Below are 24,146 nucleotides of genomic sequence, written 5' to 3' on the forward strand. Positions count from 1 at the left end.
ACCTTTGGCAGAAGGCCATTCCTGTTCCCCCAGCTATTAGTGTCATCTAGTCTAGTTAAGTGGTAGTTTCTAGTCTAGAGAGTAGTTACCTACTCTCCTGGTATCTGGAACATACTCAGTTATTCATTTTGTTCTTGTTCAGTCAATTTTTAGTTATGTTTGACTCTTCATGACCCCTTTTGGGGTTTTCTTGGCAGAGATAGTCATGTAGTTTGCCATTCCCTTCTCCGGATTCTTTTACAAATTAAGAAACTGGGACAAACTGGGTTAAGGGACTTGCCCAGAGTCACACAGCTAGTAAGTATCTGAGGCTGGATTTGAAACCAGGTCTTTCTGACTCCAGGCCTCTATCCTCTACACTGCCAGGTCTATCCACTGTACTCTTTCCACTGAACCACCTAGCTGTTCCAGTTATTTATATATCAACTCCCAAATTAGAATGTAAGTTCTTTGAGGGCAAGGTATTGTTTTTCTTTTTCTTTTCATCTCCAATGTGTAGCATAATGTTTGATACACACCACAAGTGCTTAATAAGTGCTTGTTCATGGATTTATTGCATAAAGAATTAACAAAACCCTTTTTAATTTTATTTTTATTTACTTTTTTGCCAGGTAATAAGGGTTAAGTGACTTGCCCAGGGTCACACTGCTAGTAAGCGTTAAGTGTCTGAGGCTAGATTTGAACTCAGGTCTTCCTGAATCCAAGGCCAGTGCTTTATCCACTGCACCCCTTAGCTGCCCCTACAAAACCTTCTCTTGAGGTCTGTTTGTCACATTATCCTACAGTGGCCCAACAGTGATTTACTCTAAGTCATACAAGCTAAATTCTTAAGAGAGATTTTTGATCTAATTTAACTTCCCCCACTTATAGGTCACATCATCCCAGAATCCCAAGATTGGAAGATATGGCCTTGAGTTTCTGTCTAGCCCAGGACATCTCTCTGAGGCTTTGTTTTAACAAAGACAAAGGTTGATGCCAGATCATTTGCCATGCAAGTAATTTCCCATTATATAGGATGATCTCATTCATACATTTTCTTGTGGTCAAGCATTCTCTTACTTTTGTCTCTTCATGCTCCATCATTTCCCATGTGCTGTCATCATTCCCCTTTGTCAGTTGCAATGCAGGAATCATCTGTTATATGCCTCAATCCCCACCATGCTCTTTGAAATCCTTCACTGGAGATAAATAAGAAATCTGCAAAAAAGGAAAGGCTGTGTCTTTCACATGAAAAGGCCGTATTAATAATATCTATTCAGAGATTCCCACTATTTATTTTTTCCTCTAAAAGCCACTGGTATAAAATCTTTTAGATTTGATTCAACTTAGATGGTGATTTTGCTTTTTAAATACTAACTACGGGGTCCTTATTTCAGCTCACATTGCCCATTTTGCACACTGGAAAGGAAACATCATTGGGTTTGGAGTCAGGAGATAATGGCTTATTATTGTCACTCATGGTGTGACCCTGGACAAGTCACTGAACCTCAATCTCCCTCTGCTTCCTCAACTGTTAAATGGGGATATTAATAGCATCTATCTCCCAGAGTTGTCATGAGGATCAAGTCATATAATAATTGTAAAACCCTTAGCCTGGAACATAATGAGTGCTATATAAATGTATCATCATCGTTGTTGTTGTTGTTGATATTGTTATTATTAATTACTTAACCATCCTAGACTTCAGTTTCCTTCTCTGTGGATGAGGGGATTGGACCAAATGATCGCCTAGGTCCCTTCTGGCTTAATATCTGTGATTCTAGCAACATCTGGTTTGACTTATGATCATACATAAGGTTTAAGCCAGGCATCTTTCTGTGTTTGGGGCTTATATGATGGGCAGGCATGTGGTGGAGTAGGAAAGTCTCCTACTTTGGAGTCAGAGGAGCTGAGTTCCTAGGGCTCTGTTCTTCCCCATTCTCCCTCCTCCCCCCAGTCAGGTGATGCCTAGAGTCTTGGGTCCTGCTCTCAGAACAGCTTTAGGAAGGATGTTCATGAGTTGGGAGTCAACAGAAGATGACTGCCAAGGGATTGATTCTTCTGGGATCTGACGGCAGATTTGAAGAACCAGGGCTATTTAGGGTGACTGAGAAACCTGGAAAGGAAAGGCTAACTGTGTTCAGATCCTTAAAAGATTGTCACATTGATGAGGGATTAGATTTCTTTTTCTTGGTAACAATAACAAGAGCTCACCTTTTTATAGCTCCTACTCTGTGACAAAAACTGTGGTAAGAATTTATAATTATAATCTTATTCGATGATCACAACAACCCAGAGTCACCCAGCTAGTGAGTGTCAGTGGTCAAATTTGAACTCAGGTCTTCCCGAATCCAGGCCTAGTCTCAGAGGCAGACTGAATTGGAATAGGAAACAAAGAGCCTCTTTTAATCTTGGTGTCAGAAAGATCTTTGTAAGCAAGCTAAGCCTAAGGGGAAAGGCTTACTTCAAGATGCAGTGAGCTCCCCATTACTGGTGACCTTCAAGGAAAAATTGTATGACCACTTGTTGGGAATGTCCTAGATGAGTCTTGTTTTTAAGTCATGAGTTACATTCTATGACCCTTCATTCTCATACAATGTATTCTTCTGTGAATTTAGCCTCGCCTAGTGAACTACCTATTTGACCCTGGCTAATTCATTTGAACTCAGCCATTTACTTTCCTTCCTGTGAAATGGGAATAATAGTATCACAATCTCTCTTATTGTGTGGTTGAGAGGATCAATCAATCAAGAAGCATTGACCAAGCAAGCCTATGTGCCAGGCACTGTGCAAAGCCCTATATGATATTATCTTTCATTGGCACAGCAGTGCCTCACTAGACATCCTATAGTTATTTTTATCTGTCAAAAATAAAATAATTCCTTGACCACAAGACTCAAGGGGACATTGGTTAGGAAAGCTCTCTCAGTTGCTGGAGAGGGAAAGCTCCCTGGAGGAGGAGACACTAGTTACTTTCAGAGGAGAGGCATTTCAGGAATGAGCAATGACAGGCAAAGGCCTAAAGATGGAGTCATCTATGGAACACATTGGTTAAAACCATAGCCACCCTGTTGTGGTTGTTCTTGCTCAGTTATTTCAAGTATGCCTGACTTTCTGAGACCCCATCTGGGGTTTTCTTGGCAAAGAAATGCCATGGTTTGCCATTTCCTTCTCCAACTTATTTTACAGATGAACAAACTGAGGAAGAGAGGGTTGATTTGCCCCAGGTCAACCAGCTAAGAAATATCAGAGGCCAAATTTGAACTAAAGGAATATGAGTCTTCCTGACTCCAGTCTGAGCACCAGTTAACTTCCCTATAAACATCTTAGAAACACCCACTGTTTTTGGTTTTGGATCCCTGGTCCCTTCCCCTGAGGCAGGACTTTAGATAAGTTATTTAATATTTTGGAACCTTGATCTTTATTTCTTAAAGGAGGACCAAAATGCCACCCAAATTTATAATAATTTCCTCTTTCTCTAACTTCTCTCATACTCATTGACTTCAGTGCTTATTCAGAAATCATTCTTCTAACATCTTTTCTGCTTATTGTTGTGGTATCTAAGGGATCACGTGTTTACAGACTCTCCCCAGCTCGTCTGTGAACTCAGGCAGGGCAGGAAGTGGATTTTTCTCATTTTTTATTCTCATAATAACTTGTGCTTTGTGGGTACATTTGAAAGAGGACTGGCCCTATTGTCAAAGGAACTGGATTCAAATCCCTTCCATGAAAACTTGGAAGTCACTGAAATTCCCCAGGCCTCAGTTTCATTATCTATAAAATGAAGGACTAAAGGACTCTGAGGTTCCTTTGAGCTCTGTTATTCTATGATATTTGGTCAATAGATATTCAGTTGGATTTCAGAAAAAAGCACCAATCAATGAGTATTTATTAAGCACCTACTGAATGCCAGGAGCTGTACTATGGGGTACAAAAGCAAAGAACAACAGGCCCAGATGTCAAAGATTTTCCATTCTTGAGGTGTTGGGGAATGGAATGCCCTGTGGATAAAATGAAGAAGTGTAATCTTCAAGATACTAACCAGAAGAGTTCATAACTGCTGAACAACATGAAGCAGTGGGAAGTTACTGAGTCATTGTCTTCCCAGCTATTCTACTAACTAGCTGTGGGGCCTGTGACAAAAACATTCTCTTTTTTTGGCCTCAGTTTTCTCATCTCACAAGTAAGTGGGACAGAAGAGAAGACTGATGCCTCTTCCTCAATATAGTGCCCAGAGGAAAGACTCCAGTGGAAACTCTAAGTCTCTTTCCACTCAGCTCAACATTTTTATTAGGGACTGAAATAAAAGCAAACATGGTGTTTTTATTAAATTTTCAGATAACACACGTTGGGGAGGGATAAATCACACTTTGAAAAAGAGAGATGAGATTTTAAAATGGTGTCAGATGGCAGGAATGTAGACCATGCTAACCAGTTGGCATTCAATGAAATGTAAAGTTCTATACTTGGGTTCAAAAATCCAATAGCCCTGGGGGAACTAGGTGGCACAATGGACAAAGCACCAGCCCTAGATTCAGGAGGACCTCAGTTCAAATCCGGCCTCAGACATTTGACACTTACTAGCTGTATGACCCTGGGCAGGTCACTTAACCCTCATTGCCCTGCATTAAAAAAAAAAATCAATAGCCCAAGTACTCTGTGACTTAGTCCCTTCTGGGCAAGGTCTCTGGAGATCTAGTTTGGAAAGAGTGAAATTGCATTGTATTCAAATTCTACCTCATACACTTTTTGGCTCTGAGACTTCACCTCTTTGAAAGTCAGTGTCCTTAAAAAAAAAAGAAAGAAAAGAAAAGAAAGTCAGCATCCTGATCTTTTAAAATGTGGATAACAATGGTACCTGCTCCATAAGGGTGTCATGAAGTACAAATCAATGATCATTTCTAAGTGATATCCAAACCTGTTAAAGCTCTTTTAAAAAAATGACCTGTGATTATAACAATCCTCCAGGTCTTTCTAAAACTTGTAGTTTCTTGGGATGAAGTAAGGCCTACCACAGACCCCATTCAGTGACCCAGAATGCCATGGATTAGAACCACTATAAAGCTGCTACACCCAAATTCAAGGACATGTGGGCACTGTTCTTGAGCCAAGGAGGACAGTTTCCAAAGTCCATCCAGTACACTCCATGATCCATTTACAACAGTAGAAAAAAATGAAAAAGGAAAGTAATTTAGGTCCTGCAGCCTGCATTCTGAGTCAGAATCAATTGATTCTATAAAAAGTCCTCTAAAAGAAAAACAAATCCTTTGGGAATTTTTAATTTGTTTGCATCTTGATGGCTTGGTTGAATTCTGCAGAGGGACAGACAAACCTGACATGGAGAACATTGCTCAGGGTAAAGGGGGTCAGGGCTTAGGGAATGGTACCACTGGGACATTCTGAAGTCTGGCATATACCAACTATAATGACATAACCTTTAATCTAAATATCTTGAATATAGCCTTTATCTGAGATGTAATGCCAGGAATAGGGATCAGATATCATAGATTGAGATCTAGAAAGAATGCCAAAGGCTATCTTGTCCAACCTATTCCAGAACAGAAATCTCTTCAGCACACCTGACAAGTGATCACCTAATCTTAGCCTGAAATCTCTATCTAAGGGGAGCCTTCTGAGGCAATCTATACCCCTGGTGAACCACACTAATTGTTGGAACATTTTCCTTAACGTCTTTCTCTGCAATTTCTACCAATTGCTACCCTAGTGGCACTTAGAGGACATAGCTGATAAAACACTGGGCCAGGGGACATGAAGACTTGAGTTCAAATCCAGGCTCAGACATTTATTAGCTGTGTAACTCTGTACAAATCACTAAAACAGTTTCTTCTACTATAAAATGGAATAGTAACAATCTACCTGCCAGGGTTTTTATGAGGATCAAATGAGATCATATTTGTAAAGTGCCTGGCACATAGTAGGCAATTAATAAATGTCTATTCTCTTTCCTTTCCCCATTTCTGATAGTTCTTTTCAATCAGTCTAATCCTTTGTCCAATACTTGATCATATCTCATAGCCTCCTCAGTCCCGCACCAGGTTTTTCCTTCTCTAAGTTAATCATGTTGGGTTCCTCCAGTCACTTCTTATATGAACTCAAAGTCTTTCACCCTCCTGCTTGCCCTTCTGTGGACACTCCACATTTTCACTGCCTTTCCTCATCCATATTCACTTCACCAAAAACCCTTCAAATATGTTCACCACCATCAAATCGCTCCTAGCCCTCTTTTCTCTATTTTAGGCAGCCCTTATTCCTTAAATCTTTCTTTATAGTAGCTCTTTTCCTTTCCTATGAATATCTTATGGATCTTCTCTGAAATCTCTCCAGATGTCATCAGTTCAGAAAAACTCTCATTAACATTAGGGATATGTGAGAATTTGGGTGACTCTATTCTTTTTAGGAAAAGTTTCTTAGAGTTTTGCTTCAAAAGGTGGATGGATGTAATCAGGGAAAGATGTGCCTGTTAAGGGCTAAAATTCTAGCTAAACTGTCTAAAATATCTAATGAGTGGTCGCCAATCAATTACAAGCTTTAGCAAGAGTTAGACTTTTAAGCATTTATTAAGGAGAATAAGAATTTGGTAAAGAGAGAGAGAAAGGCCTAGATTCCTATCTATTAAAGGGAGAGCACATTTCTAGCTCCCTTCTCCGCCAGCGTCCTCAGGCAAAAGCCCCAGAGTCAGCACCAGTCTCTTCCTTCCTCCTCCCACTAGCTCGAGTCACTTCCTGACTCCTGGTCTTGCCCTCAAAGACCTTCCCTTCATGGGCAGAACTCTTCTACAGTAAGTATCCAGCAGGTGGCGTCATTCCAATCGTTACAGTCCCCCCTGTTGTTCCTCAAGAAACAAAATGTTTCCTTGACGGAACAGTAAAAACAATATAATAACTATTGCTAACTAATAATATGTGAACAACAATATAGAAAAGGAAGAGAGAAAAGTTTTGTCCAGAGGGGCGATTTTTTGGTCCTCATGAACCGACGCTTTGACATTGGTCTTGCAAAGGGAGGGCCTCTGCAGAGAATACATGTTACAGATGGTGTATATTATAATAGAAAGAGAAAAAAAAAACAACAAAAACAACAAATCAAAACTGTTCATTTAAAGTCTCTGAAAGTCTTTTCTTAGATGTCCTCTAGGTGTAGTCGTGGAATGGAAGTCTTTTCAGGGGTTGATGTGTGGATGCTGGTAATCAGCCAGGAAAATTTCCTACAAAATTGAGCTTAACACAACTTTAAAATAGCTTTGTCAAATAATCAAATCAAACAATGAAAGTTCTCAAAAACATGTCTAAGGGAATACAGAATCTTAGTTGTTAACATGTGAAACATACAATAAAACAAAAATTGAACCATTCTTTAAAATTATATTATTATTATAGTCCCCCCTTATGGAGAGTAATTGAGAAGACAATTGCTGCGATATTAATTTTTAAAAATAATTTTTATCTTTGTTTCATCACTTTTTGCATCATCTGCCTAATTATCCTCATGCCACTATGAGAAATTAAAAAATCTAATATAATTGGTAACAGGTGTCAAGGCCAAATTCAACACTGTATTTATCATGACACCTGAGATAATTATGGGGGTTACCATAAAAGAACAGAGAAATGATGGGATATGAGCATTCCCACACTTGAGCAATATGTACTGCCCATACAGTATGCCAGGTCTAAAATAGGTGGATAGAATATATGTCCATGCCACCGAACATATTGGAGGAAACTGAGTCAGACTTAATCAGATGCATGGGATTGAGATGTCCATGGCATCAGGCATATAGGAGGGAGCATAGAAGCCAGGTGTAGGAGCGAGATGGGTGGGATGAATACTTCCAGCCATCTGTACAATATTGTGGGGAAAAATAAAATAAAATATTAAACCAAGAGAATCCAACCTCAACATTTGTCAAAAGCCGTTCCCTCGGCCATACCTTGACTTCATGCATGTCTCCCCTCATGTGACAGTTCAGTGTCTGCTCTTGCATGTATTCCTCTTGTGATTGGATGGCATCTTGGCCAACTGGCATCTGATAACTCAGAATAAAGGCAATTAATGTCTTAAATGATAAGTTCCCATAATCCAAGTCTCATATGGATTTAAAATTGAGGATAAAAAATGATTGCAAAAAATGTGAATACATCTTGACTCAAAATATAATATATAATTATGCAACAATTTCAAATAATACCCTTTTTTTTACTTAGTATACAATTACTTTTGTGAAAAATCAGAACATACTTAAATACAAGTTAAAGCACAACAGAATCTCAAAGAACTTTTTTTTTTTGAAAAAAGAAAACTTTTACAAATGTTCCCCTCTTTTTTTTTTTTTTTGGGAATATGCTTATCAAAAATAATACTTCTAGAATCAATTTACACTTGCCATGGCAACCAATTTGCCAGGGAAATGCTTTAAAGAGTTTGATCAAATAATCAGTTGAGGAAAAAAAAAATAACAAAACAAACAACTCAGAATATGGGAGCACAATACTCCTAGAATTAACATTGTATTATGAAATCAAAACCATGTTTCAAAATTAGATAGATGAATGAATAGAAGAAAATACACGTGGAATAATAAAAGACAATGAAATTCAAACTAGGGAAATCTAAATGAATATGAATTTAATATTAATAAGAGTATTACAAAATATAAACTTGATCGCATGACTATAAAAAGCTTTTACAAATATTCTCCTTGTTTTAGAAACTAAGTATAAGACACAATCTCAAAAGCATTAAAATCTCTATGAAAATAAACCTATACCATTAATTCCAAAATGTATATGTAATAGCATAGAAATCCTATGTAACCTCTGAACTGACATTAATAATCTGAGTGAATTCAGAACACTCTTGATTCCAATATCTAAAATCCCCAATACTCATATCAATACCTTGCTGCTTACTTCTACATTTCTGTACAATATATACCCTTCCATGCCAAAAGAAGCAGAGTCTTGAACTATGTTGATGATTGTCATTCTTATTCAGCTTAAGTTTTTCTTCTTTAACCCCTCTATATTGTCTGTCGGGCTTTCCACCATACAAATGCTTTATAAGATTACTAATTAAAGACAAAAGCAGGTTAGCAAAATTATGAACAAAACGAGTATATCTGGAATTTAAAGGGCTTTCTAAGGTTGTCTCAGAAGCACAGCCAGGCTGGGGAAGGGCTGAGCCTGAAGCTGCAAATGTAGTTAGAGAAAGTTGAGCATGCGTACCAGATCTCTGGACTTCCCAGGCAGGGGAAGCTATGGGCTTGGCCATAGGAGGAGTAGAGGGTGGGGTCTGGAGAGGAGGGGAGGGACCAGAGCAATTTGAATCAGACTTGATTTTGAACTCAGGCCTGGATTCCTCTTCCCCCACTTTGCCTCCAGGTGCTAGGGGATTAAAAGCTTCTAGAGGGTGGGTCATTGCCTCCAGGCATGCAAAATTAGAGCAACAATTAGTGTTAGAACTGGGAAAAGCTGCAGGAATCTCTTCAGGTTTCTCTGAAAAAGCATGGTTGGGAGAGGGAGAGATATTTCCTTGTGTGAGTAAGTTGCTGGCTCTTTTAACAAAAATAAAAAGAAAAATAGAAAATCCACAAAAACAAAGCATTAACATGATCTTATCTCCCATTTGTCTGGTTAAACAGACTAAAATCAAAAATAGGGTAATTAGGGAGTTTAAAAGGTCCATTCGAAAAAATTTAAAGGAAAACACAGCCAGTACACCAGTACTTAGCAGTTAAAGGGAAAGGGAGGGGAAATTTCTTACCCAACCAGAAGATCAGAAGAAGACTGAAGTTCAGCTTTCCTCTTCGTGGTCAGCCATCTGTTAAGGGCTAAAATTCTAGCTAAACTGTCTAAAATATCTAATGAGTGGTCGCCAATCAATTACAAGCTTTAGCAAGAGTTAGACTTTTAAGCATTTATTAAGGAGAATAAGAATTTGGTAAAGAGAGAGAGAAAGGCCTAGATTCCTATCTATTAAAGGGAGAGCACATTTCTAGCTCCCTTCTCCGCCAGCGTCCTCAGGCAAAAGCCCCAGAGTCAGCACCAGTCTCTTCCTTCCTCCTCCCACTAGCTCGAGTCACTTCCTGACTCCTGGTCTTGCCCTCAAAGACCTTCCCTTCATGGGCAGAACTCTTCTACAGTAAGTATCCAGCAGGTGGCGTCATTCCAATCGTTACATGCCGCTCAAACATTCTGACTGGCATGGAGGTAATAAGGTTCAAAAGTTATCAAGAAAATGGGACAACTTAGAAACAAAAAAAGTGGATGTTTAGAAAAACATAAGGCACAATATAACATAGAATGAAAAACCACAACATAGAACATAGAAGCTTCCAGGCACCTTAGTATATAGATTATCAAAGCTAGAAAGAACTTTATAACATAGTGCACAGTATGTTAGCTTGGAAAGGGATTATAGAACAGAATGTCAGAGCCAGAAAGGACATTAGAACATGCAGTGTTAGGATCAGAAGAGACCTTAGGACATTGTGTTAAGATTGTGAGAGATCTTTGAACATACATTAGAATGTATAGTCTTAAGAATTGAAGGAACTTTAGTTAAACTTAGAAGGATCCTTAAAATATATGTTGGAAGGGACCTTAGAATATCAGTGCTAAGTAACAGAAGAACCTTAGAACATGGTGTTAAGATGAGAAGGGACCTTAGAACACAGTGTTAAGATTGGAATGGATCTTAGAACATACAATATTAGGATTAGAAAGAACCTTAGAGAATGTCATATAAGGGACCTGAGAATATGTAGTGTTGGGATTGGAAAAAAACCTTAGAACATGTATTGTGTTAAGACTGGAGAAGACCTCAGAACATCCATTGGAAAGGACCTCAGACTATATGATGATAATATTGGAAGAGATCTTAAAACATAAAGTACTAGAGCTAGAAGAGATCTCGATACATGGAATGTTAGAGCTAGAAAAGACTTAAAAACATAGAATGATAAAGCCAGGAAAGATGTAAAAACATGCTATGTTAGAACTGGAAGGGATCTTAGAACATGGAACCATACAGTGCCAGAGATCTCAGAACAGAGAATATTAGAATGCAGACTCAGCTCAGGCAAGTCCTCCAACATAAGATCTCTCCCAATGCCCTCAGTAACTAGTTGTATCCACCTTGACCAAAATATCTTTGTGTCTATCTTGGATGTGCCTATATCTGTATCTGTGGTTTTCCCCAATTGAATGGTCATTCCTTAAAGGTAGAGACTTCCATTTTCTTCTTTGTATTCCTGGTTCTAGCACAGTAGCAGACACATATGTCTCACTTAATAAATACTTGTAGTATAATAGAATATAGAATGGTAGACTCAAAAGGGAACATAGAATATACTTTAGAAAATAAAACATAGAATGTTAGAGCCAGAAAAGACCTCCAGCCCTAACATAAAGACTGTTAGCACTGGGGGAGTAGTTTGAGATGATTTTTTCCAATGCCCTCATTTTACAAAAGTTAAAAATGAATTTCAATGACTTGCCCAAGGTTACAACCCTAGCCAGTGGAAACATTAGGGCTAGAAGTATCATATGACTGGAATAAAGAAGGACAGAAACTGAAAATGAGATTTTGAATGAGAATAAGCAAAGCTAACTGGGGTACCATTGACAGTGTCATCTCCCCCACATTCCCCCTCTTAAACTTTCAAAAATTGAAGAGTCTTTTGGGCAGGCTGACATGAGATATACTTGTAACAACAAGGCATTTTAAGATCCTGGTAGAAAATGCCTTGGTACCCTGTACCAAAGGAGGCCGTGTTATCTGATGCTCTCTAAAACTCAATCCTCAGCTTCTCCATGAACCATTTACCAATTTTTAAATGGAGTATCAAATTGTTTAGAGGGTTACCATCTGACAGAACAAATTACAGAGAAGACTTAATTTGTGGTACGGTTCAATACAGTCAATTAAATACTGTATAGATTAGAAAGTAATTTGCTTAACACTTTACCATTAGTTGTTTTTCAAAAAATAAATTCCACACTATTTAGCCTTCATATTGTTTTTTCCCCCTGAGGCAACACTATTCACTGAGAGAGAGGGAAAAAAACCACAACACAACAGGATTCAAACACATGAAAAAAAAAGGAAAAAGTAGACAGACTCAGAATAAAAATAGATACATGGAAAATACAAGACTTCACACCATGAGCAATTACAGTAGTTAAAATCTAACTACACAAAGGGAGGCACAGACTCATTAGAAGCGCCTTTCTCTTCTTAACATATTTTTGGATGTGTTTTCTGAATCACAAAGGGTGGGGGATGGAACTGGGAGACAAACAACAATAACACCCTCCAAACACTTTACTATCAAAAGTGGAGGGGAACAGGTTAGAGTGAGTGCCTTTTTTGTCCTTATGCTGCCAAAACAGGGGTCTTATGGGAGACTCAAAGATCACGGGAACTTAGGGAAAGAAGAGGCAGGCGCATGCATGCGTGTGTGCGCGCGCGTGCATGCACACACACACACACACACACACACACACACACACACACCCTTTGAGGTAAGGATCCATAGCTGTATAATATTGAATGTTACATCAGACTTTTTCTATGGCTTGATCAGTTTTACTGAATTCTTACATATTTCTCTTATTCTTTCTCTTTAAACTTTATTATAAGACACTGGCATCAAAGAGGTAGAAGGGCACAAGGGGGAATCTGGTATTGTGAAAAGAAAAAGAAATCAATAAAAATCTATCAAAACAGTAATATAAAATCTGATACTTACCCCAAAATAACAAAACCAAAAACATGAACCTGTCAATCTCTGTTAACACCTGGTAAAGTGTTCATTCTTCTGCTTGGCATCCCTGCCTCCCCTCCCCTAAGTCTGGCACCTCCTTTCTTTTCCAGCCTTTGCTGGTATCACTCCCCTCTGTGCCCTATAGGCTTCAAAACAATTCAGGCTATAGACAAACATGTGGCCGCATCTCTCTCATACTGTCCCACACCCTCTTCTTCCTGAAAAACCATGTACAACACACCATTATTTCCATGCCATTTTACCTCTCCTTTCAAACATAGCTAACATTCCATCTCCTCCAAGAAATCTTCCTGATCTATATCTCATTTCTCAGTAATAATCCTTCCCTTCAGACTTCACAAAGTACTGTTTTTACTTCTTGGATAAACTTACATTGTTTGCTGCTTTTTAAAATAATTTTGGTCTTATTTCTGCTCCTTGTGATTTCTTATCTATCTTTCCAGGAGCCCAGAGCAACACTTCATACACTATACAACAAATATTTGTTTATAAAGGTGAATTCAGAGGCCCTTTCAAATTTAGTTGACTGTTATCTACCTAGGAATTAGCAAAAGATGAGGCTAGTCTGCTAGGGAGAGAAAGACATTGTCCCAGGCTGATCCTTGTCCCTGTGCCTTTTCTTCATCTTTTTGTTGTTTAGTCATTTTCAAACGTGTCTGACTCTTTGTGACTTTATTTGGGGTTTTCTTGGCAGAGATACTGGAATTGTTTGCCATTCCCTTCTCCAGCTCATTTTACAGATGAGGAAACTGAGCAAACAGGGTTAAATGACTTGCCCAGGGTCACACAACTAGGAAGCATCTGATGCCTGATTTGAACTCAGGAAAATGAGTTTTCCTGACTCCAATCCTGGCACTCTATCTACTATGCCACCTAGCGTCCCTTTCTTTGTCTACTCATCTACGTTGAGGGATTTAAAATTCGGAACCTGAAGGATCACAGAACTTCATTATGTTCCAATAGTTATCGGTCGATGACCAGATATAGCCTGACTTTCAGAAATTAAAACTGCAAGATACATGGAAAATCACTATAAGCTAGAGTGAGGTCAACCTTACCCACCCACCAGAAAGTTCATTTTAAGAAAAGTGGGGAGAAGGAGTCCAAGGGTTGATGGTCCAACCTCATTTTACAGAGGAGTCACAGGAAGTGACTTTTTCAAATTCACAATGTGATGAGGACCAGAAGTGGACTTGAACCTAAGGCCACAACTTCAGAATCAGTCATTTTTCTACTATTTCATACAAGACTATATAGAGCCGGGGGCAGCTAGGTGGTGCGGTGGATATAGCACCAGCCCTGAATTCAGGAGGACCTGAGTTCAAATCTGGCTTCAGACTATGTGACCCTAGGCAAGTCACTTAACCCTCATTGCCCTGCCAAAAAAAAAAAGACTATATAGAGCAGAAGAGTGTCCAAAAGAGCAGCAACGATACGTGACTGCATGTACATGTCTGCTGGTGCTGTCTAACAGAGACTGCTCTGGCCAGGGGCCAATAGAGGCTAACACATCCAGCCAAGACCTCAGTACATCATCAGCTGAATATATCAGTTTCCCTGCAGCATCAGAGGTGTGGTATTATAAAAATTATGTTGCTTACATTTGTGTACACTACAAGTATTACTCTCCACATATATTTCCCATAGGTATCTACTCTTCCTATTTCTATTGTGTAGATTTGTGGAAAGTGTGCCATAGTTTTATAGGAAGATAGATTTTATTGATATTTTTGCTGTGCCATTTTATTAGATACTTTTACTTTTAAATAATTGGGTCCTCTAGTTAACTATTAAAGATAAATATATTAGAGGGGGACTGTGAGTCATAGTTTAGAGAGGATACAGACCCACAGAGTGCCATGATTAAGGAGTAGCCTTTTCTGAGGGAGCCACCCTATGAATTTTTGCAATGGAAGGAGGAAGGGCCACAGGTGATACAGTAGCATGAATAAATTACTTATATATTATGAAAAAATACCCTCCTTGTACTTCAGGACAGTATGTAGGCCCTTCTATCTATTTCCTTTGCCCTGTTGTTCTGCCCCATAACCCAGTTCCTCCATGACAGTGTTTGCTCCAGGGATAAGAATTCTTGAGTAAAGATTGATGATCATTGCCTAGTAAAGAAAGTGCTAGACTTGGAATCAAGAGAAACCTGGATTCAAATCTCATCTCATCCCCTGCCACTTATTATTGATGTGGTCCTGGGCGAGGCACTTAACCTTTTTAAAGACTCAGTTTGCTCATCTGTAAAACAAGAAGGGTAAATTTGATGACCTCTACTGCCCCTTCCAATTCTAAATCTATGATAACCGATTATCTACATGTAAAAAAGCTTATCCTGGCAGAAGTATTCAGGATGGATTGAATGAGTGAGGGAGATTGGCAGAGGTGCAATCCTTAGGACTTCTTGTGTGATTGCATATGGCAGGTGAGGGAGAGAGGGAAGAGCCCTAGTGGGCTTCTGACTTTTCCCAGGGCCTTTCATGTCTTCTTGCTATGAATCATCTTGTCCATTTGAATCAATTGTGAGACCTAATGGATGAGTGTTTGCAGGTATTTTGAGAGGCGGGGATGAAATGCAGCCACCCTGCTGTTGCATTCACTGCATTCTAAGGCATTTGCAATCCCCACCATCTGCATTATACTGGCATAATACAGAGTTGGCAGAGACAGTGATGGATCAACCCACAAAGAACCTTTTTCAAATGGATGAGACTTCTTAAGAAATATCCTCAATGCATCGCAAAATTAACTTTGAGAGAGAGTAAGATTACCAATATATCTTTAAGCCCAGGAGGCACATGCAGATGTCCTTTTTCAGGCAATATTAGGAATAGTTGAAAATGTTTTGATTTTCAAACACTTAATGAAGGTTCCCAGAAAAATTAAAATGTCTCCATCTGCTATCTCATACATTAGGTGTGATTTTCCCATCATGCAATAATCTCTGAATCTAATTCCACAGAGAAGACTTCAAATCATGGCTTAATTTCCAAAGCACAATTTGATGATCAATAAGACAGTGTGAACTTTGATAGGATAGGGGCCTCCCTGGGATGACGTCTTTCTTAACAGCCGGTCATAGGAGAGCACTCAGAAAAGGCAAAGAAAGGAAATGAAGGGCTGGTTTCCACTCACTTTTCTTCTCTGCCTATATTTGGATGGAGTTCACCCAAGCTCCTTCAACCAATACCTCCCAGTTGTATGAATGCTTTCTGCATCTGTTTCACCTCATTATCACATTGACAAAACCTGCAGTCTACTCTTTGGAGTCATTGTCATCCATTATCTAAAGGCCCCTTATAATTCACTGAAAGGCAGTACTGTTGAATAAAGAGCTCAACAGAGAGACAGAAAGATCAAGGTTCAGGTCCCACCTTTGACATATACTGGCTGTGTGACCTTGATCAATCAGTCAAATCATAGGTATTCATTAAACTTCCTACTATGTGCCTAGGCTGTGGGCTAAGTTCTAGGGATACAGTTACAAAGAATGAAACAACCCCTACTCTTAATGAGCTTACATTCTAATGGGAGAGATAAATACATATTAAAATATTTATAGCATTGATATAAAGTGAATAAATACAAATAGATAAAACTTAAACACAAGTTAATTGATGAATCACTTAACTTTTTTCTGCCTCAGTTTCTTCAACTGTTAAATGAGGGAGTAGGCTGCTATGGCCTCTAAGAATCCTTATAGATAAAAAAATCTGTGATTTATATATGATATATATGTCCATGTGATCCTGAGGAGTTCACAGAAGTGTCCCAATCAAATCTCTAAGACCACATACTGCAGAGAAGATATGGATCTCTCTTGTTAGAGGGAGTTTGAAATCAGAGCACCAGAAACAAACAGAGTTTTCTGAATAACCACTGTCCTAATTTTGAACCACTGGTTCAAAGGACAGGCGAGCAAATGGGAGGCATCTGGATATTAGCCAAAGGTGCAAGGTGAGAGCTTTCTCGGGGTTGGAGGCCATAGGATCTCCCATTTCCCTGAAGGAAACTCAGGGATTACTAGTCTGACCCCATCCATCATCTTGTACAACTCAAGTACCAACTTTTACATGAGTGTTTCCTGATGCCCCCACTCATTAGCACTCTCTCCCTCTTGAACTAACTATACTACTTTGTTACGTACTTTACATGTACTTCCTAATGTGAATCTTGTAGTCCCCTTGGCAAACTACAAGCTTCTTAAGGAGAAGGACATTTTTGTCTTCATATTCACTTAAATGCTTGTTGAAAAGAATGAAATGGAATGGAAATAAGGCCATTAGAGGTTGAGTGCTGTGCAATATCACATAAATAGCAGGCAGAAGAGCAGGGATTTGAACCCAAATCCTTTGTCACTGAATGATTTGTCCTTTCCATAATATCTGGATGTGTCTAATGTATATGGTTCTATCCAACAGTCTACAAATCAAGTCAAAAAACATTTATTAAGTACTAAATCTATGATCCTGTGAGGTGACTGGGAAGTGCTAAGGTGGTCCTGAGAGAAGGCAAGAGGATGCAAACAGTTACCAAATCATAATCCAGGGTTATAAGAGTAAGACTTCTATTTCTAGACAGAGGCAGAAACCTAATTGTCATCACTGAGGCAGTGTAGCATCATGAATAGAGCACTGGCTTTGGAGTTGAGAAGACCTGGATTAAAATCCTATCTTTGGTAGACAATGGCTGTGTGACTGAGCAAGTAGTCAGGAAACCTCCAAGAGCCCCAAGAGACTCTTTAAAATGGTTGGTTAGAGGTGAATAGTAGCAGAAGAAATCTCCACACTTGGAGGTCCCTAAACAGATAAGATCATACCCATGGACCAAACCAATAATAACAAACACCACAGCATTAAGCCAAGAGAAATTTTAATTTAGCCAGGACTCTGCAGAGTGCTACTATAACATGTTGTTGGTGGTGGTGGTGGTGGTGATGTTGCTGTTGTTTTTTTGCGAGATCAGTCAGCAATCAACAAGCATTTATGAAGTGCTTACTATATGTCAGGCACTGTGCTATTCCGAAAGTATTCAGAAGATTCCCATTTCTCTCAATCTGATCACAACTTTAAGTCCACAGCATCATTTCAGAATTCCTCTGAGACTCTCTTTCTCCTTTTTTATCCCAAAACTTTGCTGACTTTCTTAAGGGCTATCATTATGGAAGTGAAAACCTTGCCATCATGAATAACAGGTAAGATAGGCTCCTCTCTGAAAGAACCTTTCTTTCTCTCTCCTAGGCACTCCAGCATCACCATGCTGTGCATGAAATTTCCTACATTGCAAAGGATATCACAGACCACCGAGCCTTTGGATATGTCTGTGGAAAGGAAGGAAACCACAGATTTGTGGCCATCAAAACAGCCCAGGCAGTAAGTATCCTGGTCCACCAGCAAGCATGTGTGTGAGCTTTTCCTTTCATTTCAGGGTCAACAGGATGGTCTCGGGTTAAGAAAGATTGGCTTGAAGTCAAGGATCTTGAGTTTGAATCCTGCCACTAAATTCCTGTGTGACCTTGGGAAAGTCACAACCTCTTTGGGCCTCAGTTTCTTCATATGTAAAATAATAGGGTTGGGTTGATCTCCTTGCTAATCATCCCATTTCTAAATCCTATTTCAGCCATTCATTGAGTCTTTCTTTGAATGGACATTTTGGTGAGACTTGGTAGGTAGAGGGATCATAGATATAGCAGTAAAAGGGATTTCAGAATCCATCTCATCCAGCCTTCTTGTTTTCTTAGTGATGAAGAAGCTGAAGGCCAGAGAGATGAAGTAACTTCCCCAAGCGTACACAGGAAATAAGAGGTAGAAGTCAGGATTTGAACTGTCATCTTGAGACTTCAAATTAACCTTTCTTTTGCCCCCTGCCAAGCTGCCTCCCATAACTGTAGATTTGTTTGGACACCACAAATTATTTAGTCCAATCCCTTAATTTTACAGAGGAAGAAGTTAAAGGTTTAATAATGTGTCTGACATTACAGAGGTACCAGAACTTGGTTTCTTTACCTCTACACCCAAAACTCTTTCCTCTTTACCATATGGTATGTATCATTGCTCCCAACACTTGGCCCTGGCAGCAGCTAAGTACCCCCCAGGAAGGAACATTCTTTCCCCACCTCCTTTTTGTTTCCATTCGCTTCTCCTAATGACTAATTATTTTTCTTTGTAATTAAACTGGATGTACTCATTGTATACAAACAAATTTGCTTCCATTCACAGTCTCCCACAAAAAAAAAGGGAAAGAAAGAGAAAATAAATAATTCTTTTGCAAAGAGCCTCTGCTCATTTCATTGTATTAAAAGATACTACCAAATAAAAAGCAACACCTTTTATGTATATAATTATAATTATTATTAATTTGCAAATATAATTAGGTAGCGGAATGAACTTCTGCCCAGATGCAATTTGCTAAGCCAATATAAACAAGGTAGAATTAATTTAGGGTGAAGTGCTTTCAACTTAATAATAAAATGAGCTTCTAGAGGTTGGAGCCAGCAGGAAGAAAATCTAGTCACTGCCCAAGGGGGGGGGGGTTATTCCCTCCTTAACGTGGGCCTCCTACTTTGTCTCTCTGCAGGCCGAACCTGTGATCCTAGACCTTCGTGATCTCTTTCAACTCATTTATGAATTGAAACAGAGGGAAGAGCTGGAGAAGAAAGCCCAGAAAGACAAACAGTGCGAGCAGGCGGTATACCAGGTACATCTGCAGATCTGGCCTGGTGCCCACCAAAATGGAAGCTCTAAGGAAACAGATGTGAAGTTGGCGCTGCTTCCAACACCTAATGAGAGTCTTGGTTTAAATAACCGCCTGGCATAAGGGGGTTCTCCACTGCCTAATGTTCTCTTTCCCAGTGGTGATTGGGCTTTGACATAAAGTCAAGAGCACAGTGAAATATTCACCCCAATTTGTGCTATTAGGGAGAAGAAAAGAAATTCACTAGTCACAGCTGTCATCTGGAATCAAGAAGGTTGGGGGTGATGGGATGGAAGGTTGGGAAGTAGTGGGAAAGGTTCTGAGTTTGGACTTTTTCCACACCTTTCCAGCTGCCCCTCTTCAGAAAGCTCTCCTCCCAAAGGCTCATTTCTTTGCAGTCCTTTAATTTCTGACTGGGATCTCACTTCTCTTCTTTTTTTTCATCCTTTGCTTTTTGCCCTCCCTTCTCTGACTCTGCGGTAGACAATTTTGGAGGAGGATGTAGAAGATCCCGTGTACCAGGTAATTTTTGGAACCTTCGCGGGTTTACAAAGTCACCAGTAGTTAGGCTAGAAAAAAGTGAATGCTACTCTTATATCTGCCAATAGTCGAGAGGGACCACTGATTGGGGACAATAGAGCTAGTCTAAAAACTCTTCGGGAAGCCCAAGAGCCTGCAAAGCTAGGGAAATATGGCTATTAAAAATCAACATATCAAAAAAATCAACATATCCAAGTGTCAGTAACATAGGACTGAGTGTGGGAGATTTCCCTTTCTAACTTTCCTCACCCCATCCCTATATTGTTTATAAAATCTATAGTTGGAACCGAATATTTTTAAGAGTGGAGTGAATATTCCTTGTTGTTTGGAAGAGTGATTTATGGGATTCCCTGAGGCATAGATTGGCCAATTGGCTCACACAAGCCACAAAGAGCAGCCTTGGTGGGATTATTCAAATAGGGACAGGACAGTCACCTGTTTCCCAACAGATGATTACATTAAGGATGGTTTTTCTGGAGTGTTTGGAGTCTTTGCCTCATACAATAATGGGCAAAACAGCTCATAGGAGCAGAGAAAAACTACAGCAACATTGGGGTAGGTGAGTTCTTCTTTCCTGCATCCAAATATGAATTGATTTGTATTCTGTACAAGACACATGGATTTGATCATTTTTTAAAAAAATGCTTTAGAATTTGTAAATGTAAGGATTTAACAGTGATAATTCCAGCACAGCTCCCTTTCATCCAACCTATAATTCATGCTAAATTTAATTGGGCTTTTATAGATTAAAAAGCAATCTTTTTAAAATTTTTATTTTATTTTTAATTTATGGAATAAAATAAGCATTTCCATAACAGTATAATAAAAAGACTGCACATGAAACTGCAAATCTACTATATATAACCTGCTATTCCTTCTAAATATACAACAGTTATCATGTAAATTTTGTGGGTGTTTTTTTCCTTTCTTTCCCCTCTTTCCCCCCAGGCCTAGATGTGGCCACCATTAGACACAAATAGATGTATATACATACACACATATACGCATACATATATATGTAAAATTATTCTATACATCTATTTACCTATTCTTTCTCTGATTGTAGATAATATCTATCCTCATATGTCCTTTATAGTTAATTTGGACAATCATTTTTAAAAGAAGCTATATGATAATTTGAGAATCTAAAATCGATTTACAGTTATTGCATTTGTTGCTATAAAGGTTTAATTTTTTCCCCTGAAAAACCTGTCTTTTCCAAAGCTGTTAGTGTTAGGTTTATACCAATAAACCTGTTTTTGTTTTTCTTTCAAAGAGATTACTTTCTTGACCATGTAGACTATTTTCAGGGGTACCCTGCTGCCAGTTAATGCTATATTTTCAATTTGGAAGAAGTAAGATAGTGACATTCAGAGGACTGAAGTCACTTCAAATTTCTGTATGTTTCCTTGTTGCTCCAGAAGCCTATACCAGAAATAGTAACAAAGATGGAGGGGTCCCTATGTTTAAAAAAAAGAATGTAATTGTGCCACTAAAGTGCATAAATTTGCCTGGTGGTGATGTAATGTCCCCCTTCAGGGTCCTGGGAATAAAAACACTAGCGAGTGGGTCAGATTGAATGTCAGGTGAGAAGGCAGCCAGGGATGGATTCTCCTCATCATTTCAAGGGCTACCAGTTCTTTTTTGTTTCAAAAACAATCTGACTGCAGTTAGCCATTCATTGATTGTGCTTCTCCCTGGACCACCTGGTCTCTGTTAAGCCTTTGCTCTGTATCTATGTCTTTAATGCTTGCCTGATTGATCTCCTGTTCCAAATGGTCTTTTTCTCCCTTTCTTTTCCATCTCTGACCTTTCTTCTTTGGATGACGATCCAATAGTACATTGTGTTTGAGGCTGGACATGAGCCAATCCGTGAGCCTGAAACGGAAGAGAACATTTATCAGGTATCCGACTACTTGCTCTCTCACTTACCACTGTTGCAAAGCCCGGCCCTCAAGAATGTAGACCCCTATTTGGGGAGGGGTACCTCTCTTTCCAGAAGGCACTTGCACCATGGGATGTGCCCCTTTAGTATGTATGATGCGTAGTTTAATGATATAAGAATGTGTTTGGGCATGATATGTTAATGGTTCATCTGAAATAGTGCTGTGAAGTATTAGTGAGATCACTGGAATGATTCGGGGGGTATAGCTTTGAGACTGCAGTCTACCACTCACTCACTTGGATAGGTTACTTACCTTTTGCTGTCAAATGGGGGTTTTAGTAAAGAGAATCTCTTAGATACTTTTAACTTTAATATTGTACAGTTTCTGCCAGCTCTGTCATTGAGCATTTGGTGTTATAATAGCTTGTGTTCCAAGGTGTTCTGAGGTCCCTCACAACACCAACATCCTTTATTCTGTGTTCTAACATTCTGTATTCTTAGAGTCCTTTCAGTTCTAACTTTCTATTGTTGACACTCCTTTATTAGCTTTGTGATCCTGGGCAAGTCACTTCTTATTTTCCATCCTACATTTCCCCATTTGTAAAAAGGGAATAATAATGTGTTTATCTGTCAGAAGTGATGTGGGGATCAACTGAGATAACATATTTAAAGCATTCCATAAACCTTGAAGCCACATGTAAATACTTGCTAGCTCTGTGTGACCCTGGCAGGGCAAGTCACTTAACCCTCATTGCCTTGCAAAAACAAAAACAAAAACAAAACAAAGCAAACAAAACAAAAAAACTACTTGCTAGCTGTTCTTTTCTTTTCTTTTTTATTTTTTTTTTGGCCATCTGTTATTTTCATCATTGCCATAATAATAATGATAATGACAAAGGGCCATTCTAACTCAACATTGTGTAATTGAACAGTCTGTGTTCTAGATTCTGTGTTCTAAGATCTTTCCCAGACATCTGCAGTCATTTATGCAGGCCGTTCTTGCTGCTGTTATTCATATGAGTGTGCCCCCACTTAAAGCAAGTGGTCCAGGGCAGCTATAGAGTGCCACACCTGTAGTCAGGAGGATATCATTTCAAATCATAGTTGTGTCCGTGACTTACTGTGTGACCTTGGGCAAATTATTTTAACTGGCCTGAGCTTCATTTTCCTCACTTATTAAATGCAAAGGTTGAATGAGGTCCCTTCTTACCCTACACCCTGGGTCCCTATAAAAACACCCTGGTGCGTGATGATCATCAGTGACTATGTCTTCAGGGCTCCTTCACCCCACCAAAACACGCAAAATCCAGTCATTTGGGTTCATTAAAACAAAAATTCAGTTTATAGACCACACGATTGATGCACAACTGTTCAACTTGTGTGTGTTAGGTAAAGCAGGGCCCACTTGGAATCCAGTAGTTTTAATAAGAGCCACCAAGGGACAGCATGCAATTTTAAAGGAGCAGGGGGGGTTCACCCTAATTCTGAAGCCCATGCAGCTGAGAGAAATGAATAGCAATATAGGGTATTTTCAGTAACTAACAAATGATTTGCTTCCTCTATCTTATTAGTAAGAGACACAGAGCTGAGGACGCAGATGTGTGAGTCTAATCTTAGTTCAGTCCCTAACAGTCTGGCATCAGCCAGGTCCCTGCTGGGAAAAAGAACATGGCTTAGCTTCAGTCTGCCTTCTGAGAAACAGTTTAATATAGTGAAGAGATGGGGAGCATCAGAACCAAGAAAACCTGGGTTCAATTCCTGACTGACAAATAGTGACTGAGTGATCCTGGTCAAGTCACTTGAATTCTTGAGGTACTAGAGCAGAAGTTCCATATATATGGCTCAAAAGCCATTGACAATGTTCCCAAGCATGGCCCAAACCAGATTAAAGTATAATTAGGAAATATTTAACAAAATAAATTAAAATAGATAAAATAAAGATAAAAAATTAAGCCAATATGCAGCCTACAGATACCTTTATGTGTGGATGAGTGACCAAATTTCTATTTGAATTTGATGTCAGTGCTCTGGGTAACCCTCCAAAACTGAGGTGCAGAGAAGGTACCTCTCTGCATTGGTAGAGAGCCTTTCCTCACCTGTGAGTTCCCTGTCCCAGTCACAACCAGAGTCCAGTCCCTAACCCTACACTCACTTCAGTCTACTATCTCCATCTGTTCTCCTATTCAAGGCCTGGGGCTAGAATTACAGGACATTGTAATATATAATTGAGAATAT

General features: G+C 39.2%; 1 protein-coding gene across 7 annotated transcripts in view; it reads left to right on the plus strand.

The window, feature by feature from the left end:
• Nucleotides 1-24,146, plus strand: part of DAB1 (DAB adaptor protein 1) — a 1,311,411-nt gene that overhangs the window by 1,203,911 nt on the left and 83,354 nt on the right. For all 7 annotated transcript variants that reach the window (XM_043963034.1, XM_043963028.1, XM_043963033.1 and 4 more), the window contains 4 exons: nucleotides 18,034-18,165; nucleotides 19,370-19,489; nucleotides 19,970-20,008; nucleotides 21,865-21,930. In XM_043963034.1, coding sequence (XP_043818969.1) covers nucleotides 18,034-18,165; nucleotides 19,370-19,489; nucleotides 19,970-20,008; nucleotides 21,865-21,930 — 357 coding nt within the window. The remainder of the gene's footprint in view (nucleotides 1-18,033; nucleotides 18,166-19,369; nucleotides 19,490-19,969; nucleotides 20,009-21,864; nucleotides 21,931-24,146) is intronic.

The sequence above is a fragment of the Dromiciops gliroides genome, chromosome 4, assembly GCF_019393635.1.
Source record: "Dromiciops gliroides isolate mDroGli1 chromosome 4, mDroGli1.pri, whole genome shotgun sequence".
NCBI lineage: Eukaryota > Metazoa > Chordata > Mammalia > Microbiotheria > Microbiotheriidae > Dromiciops > Dromiciops gliroides.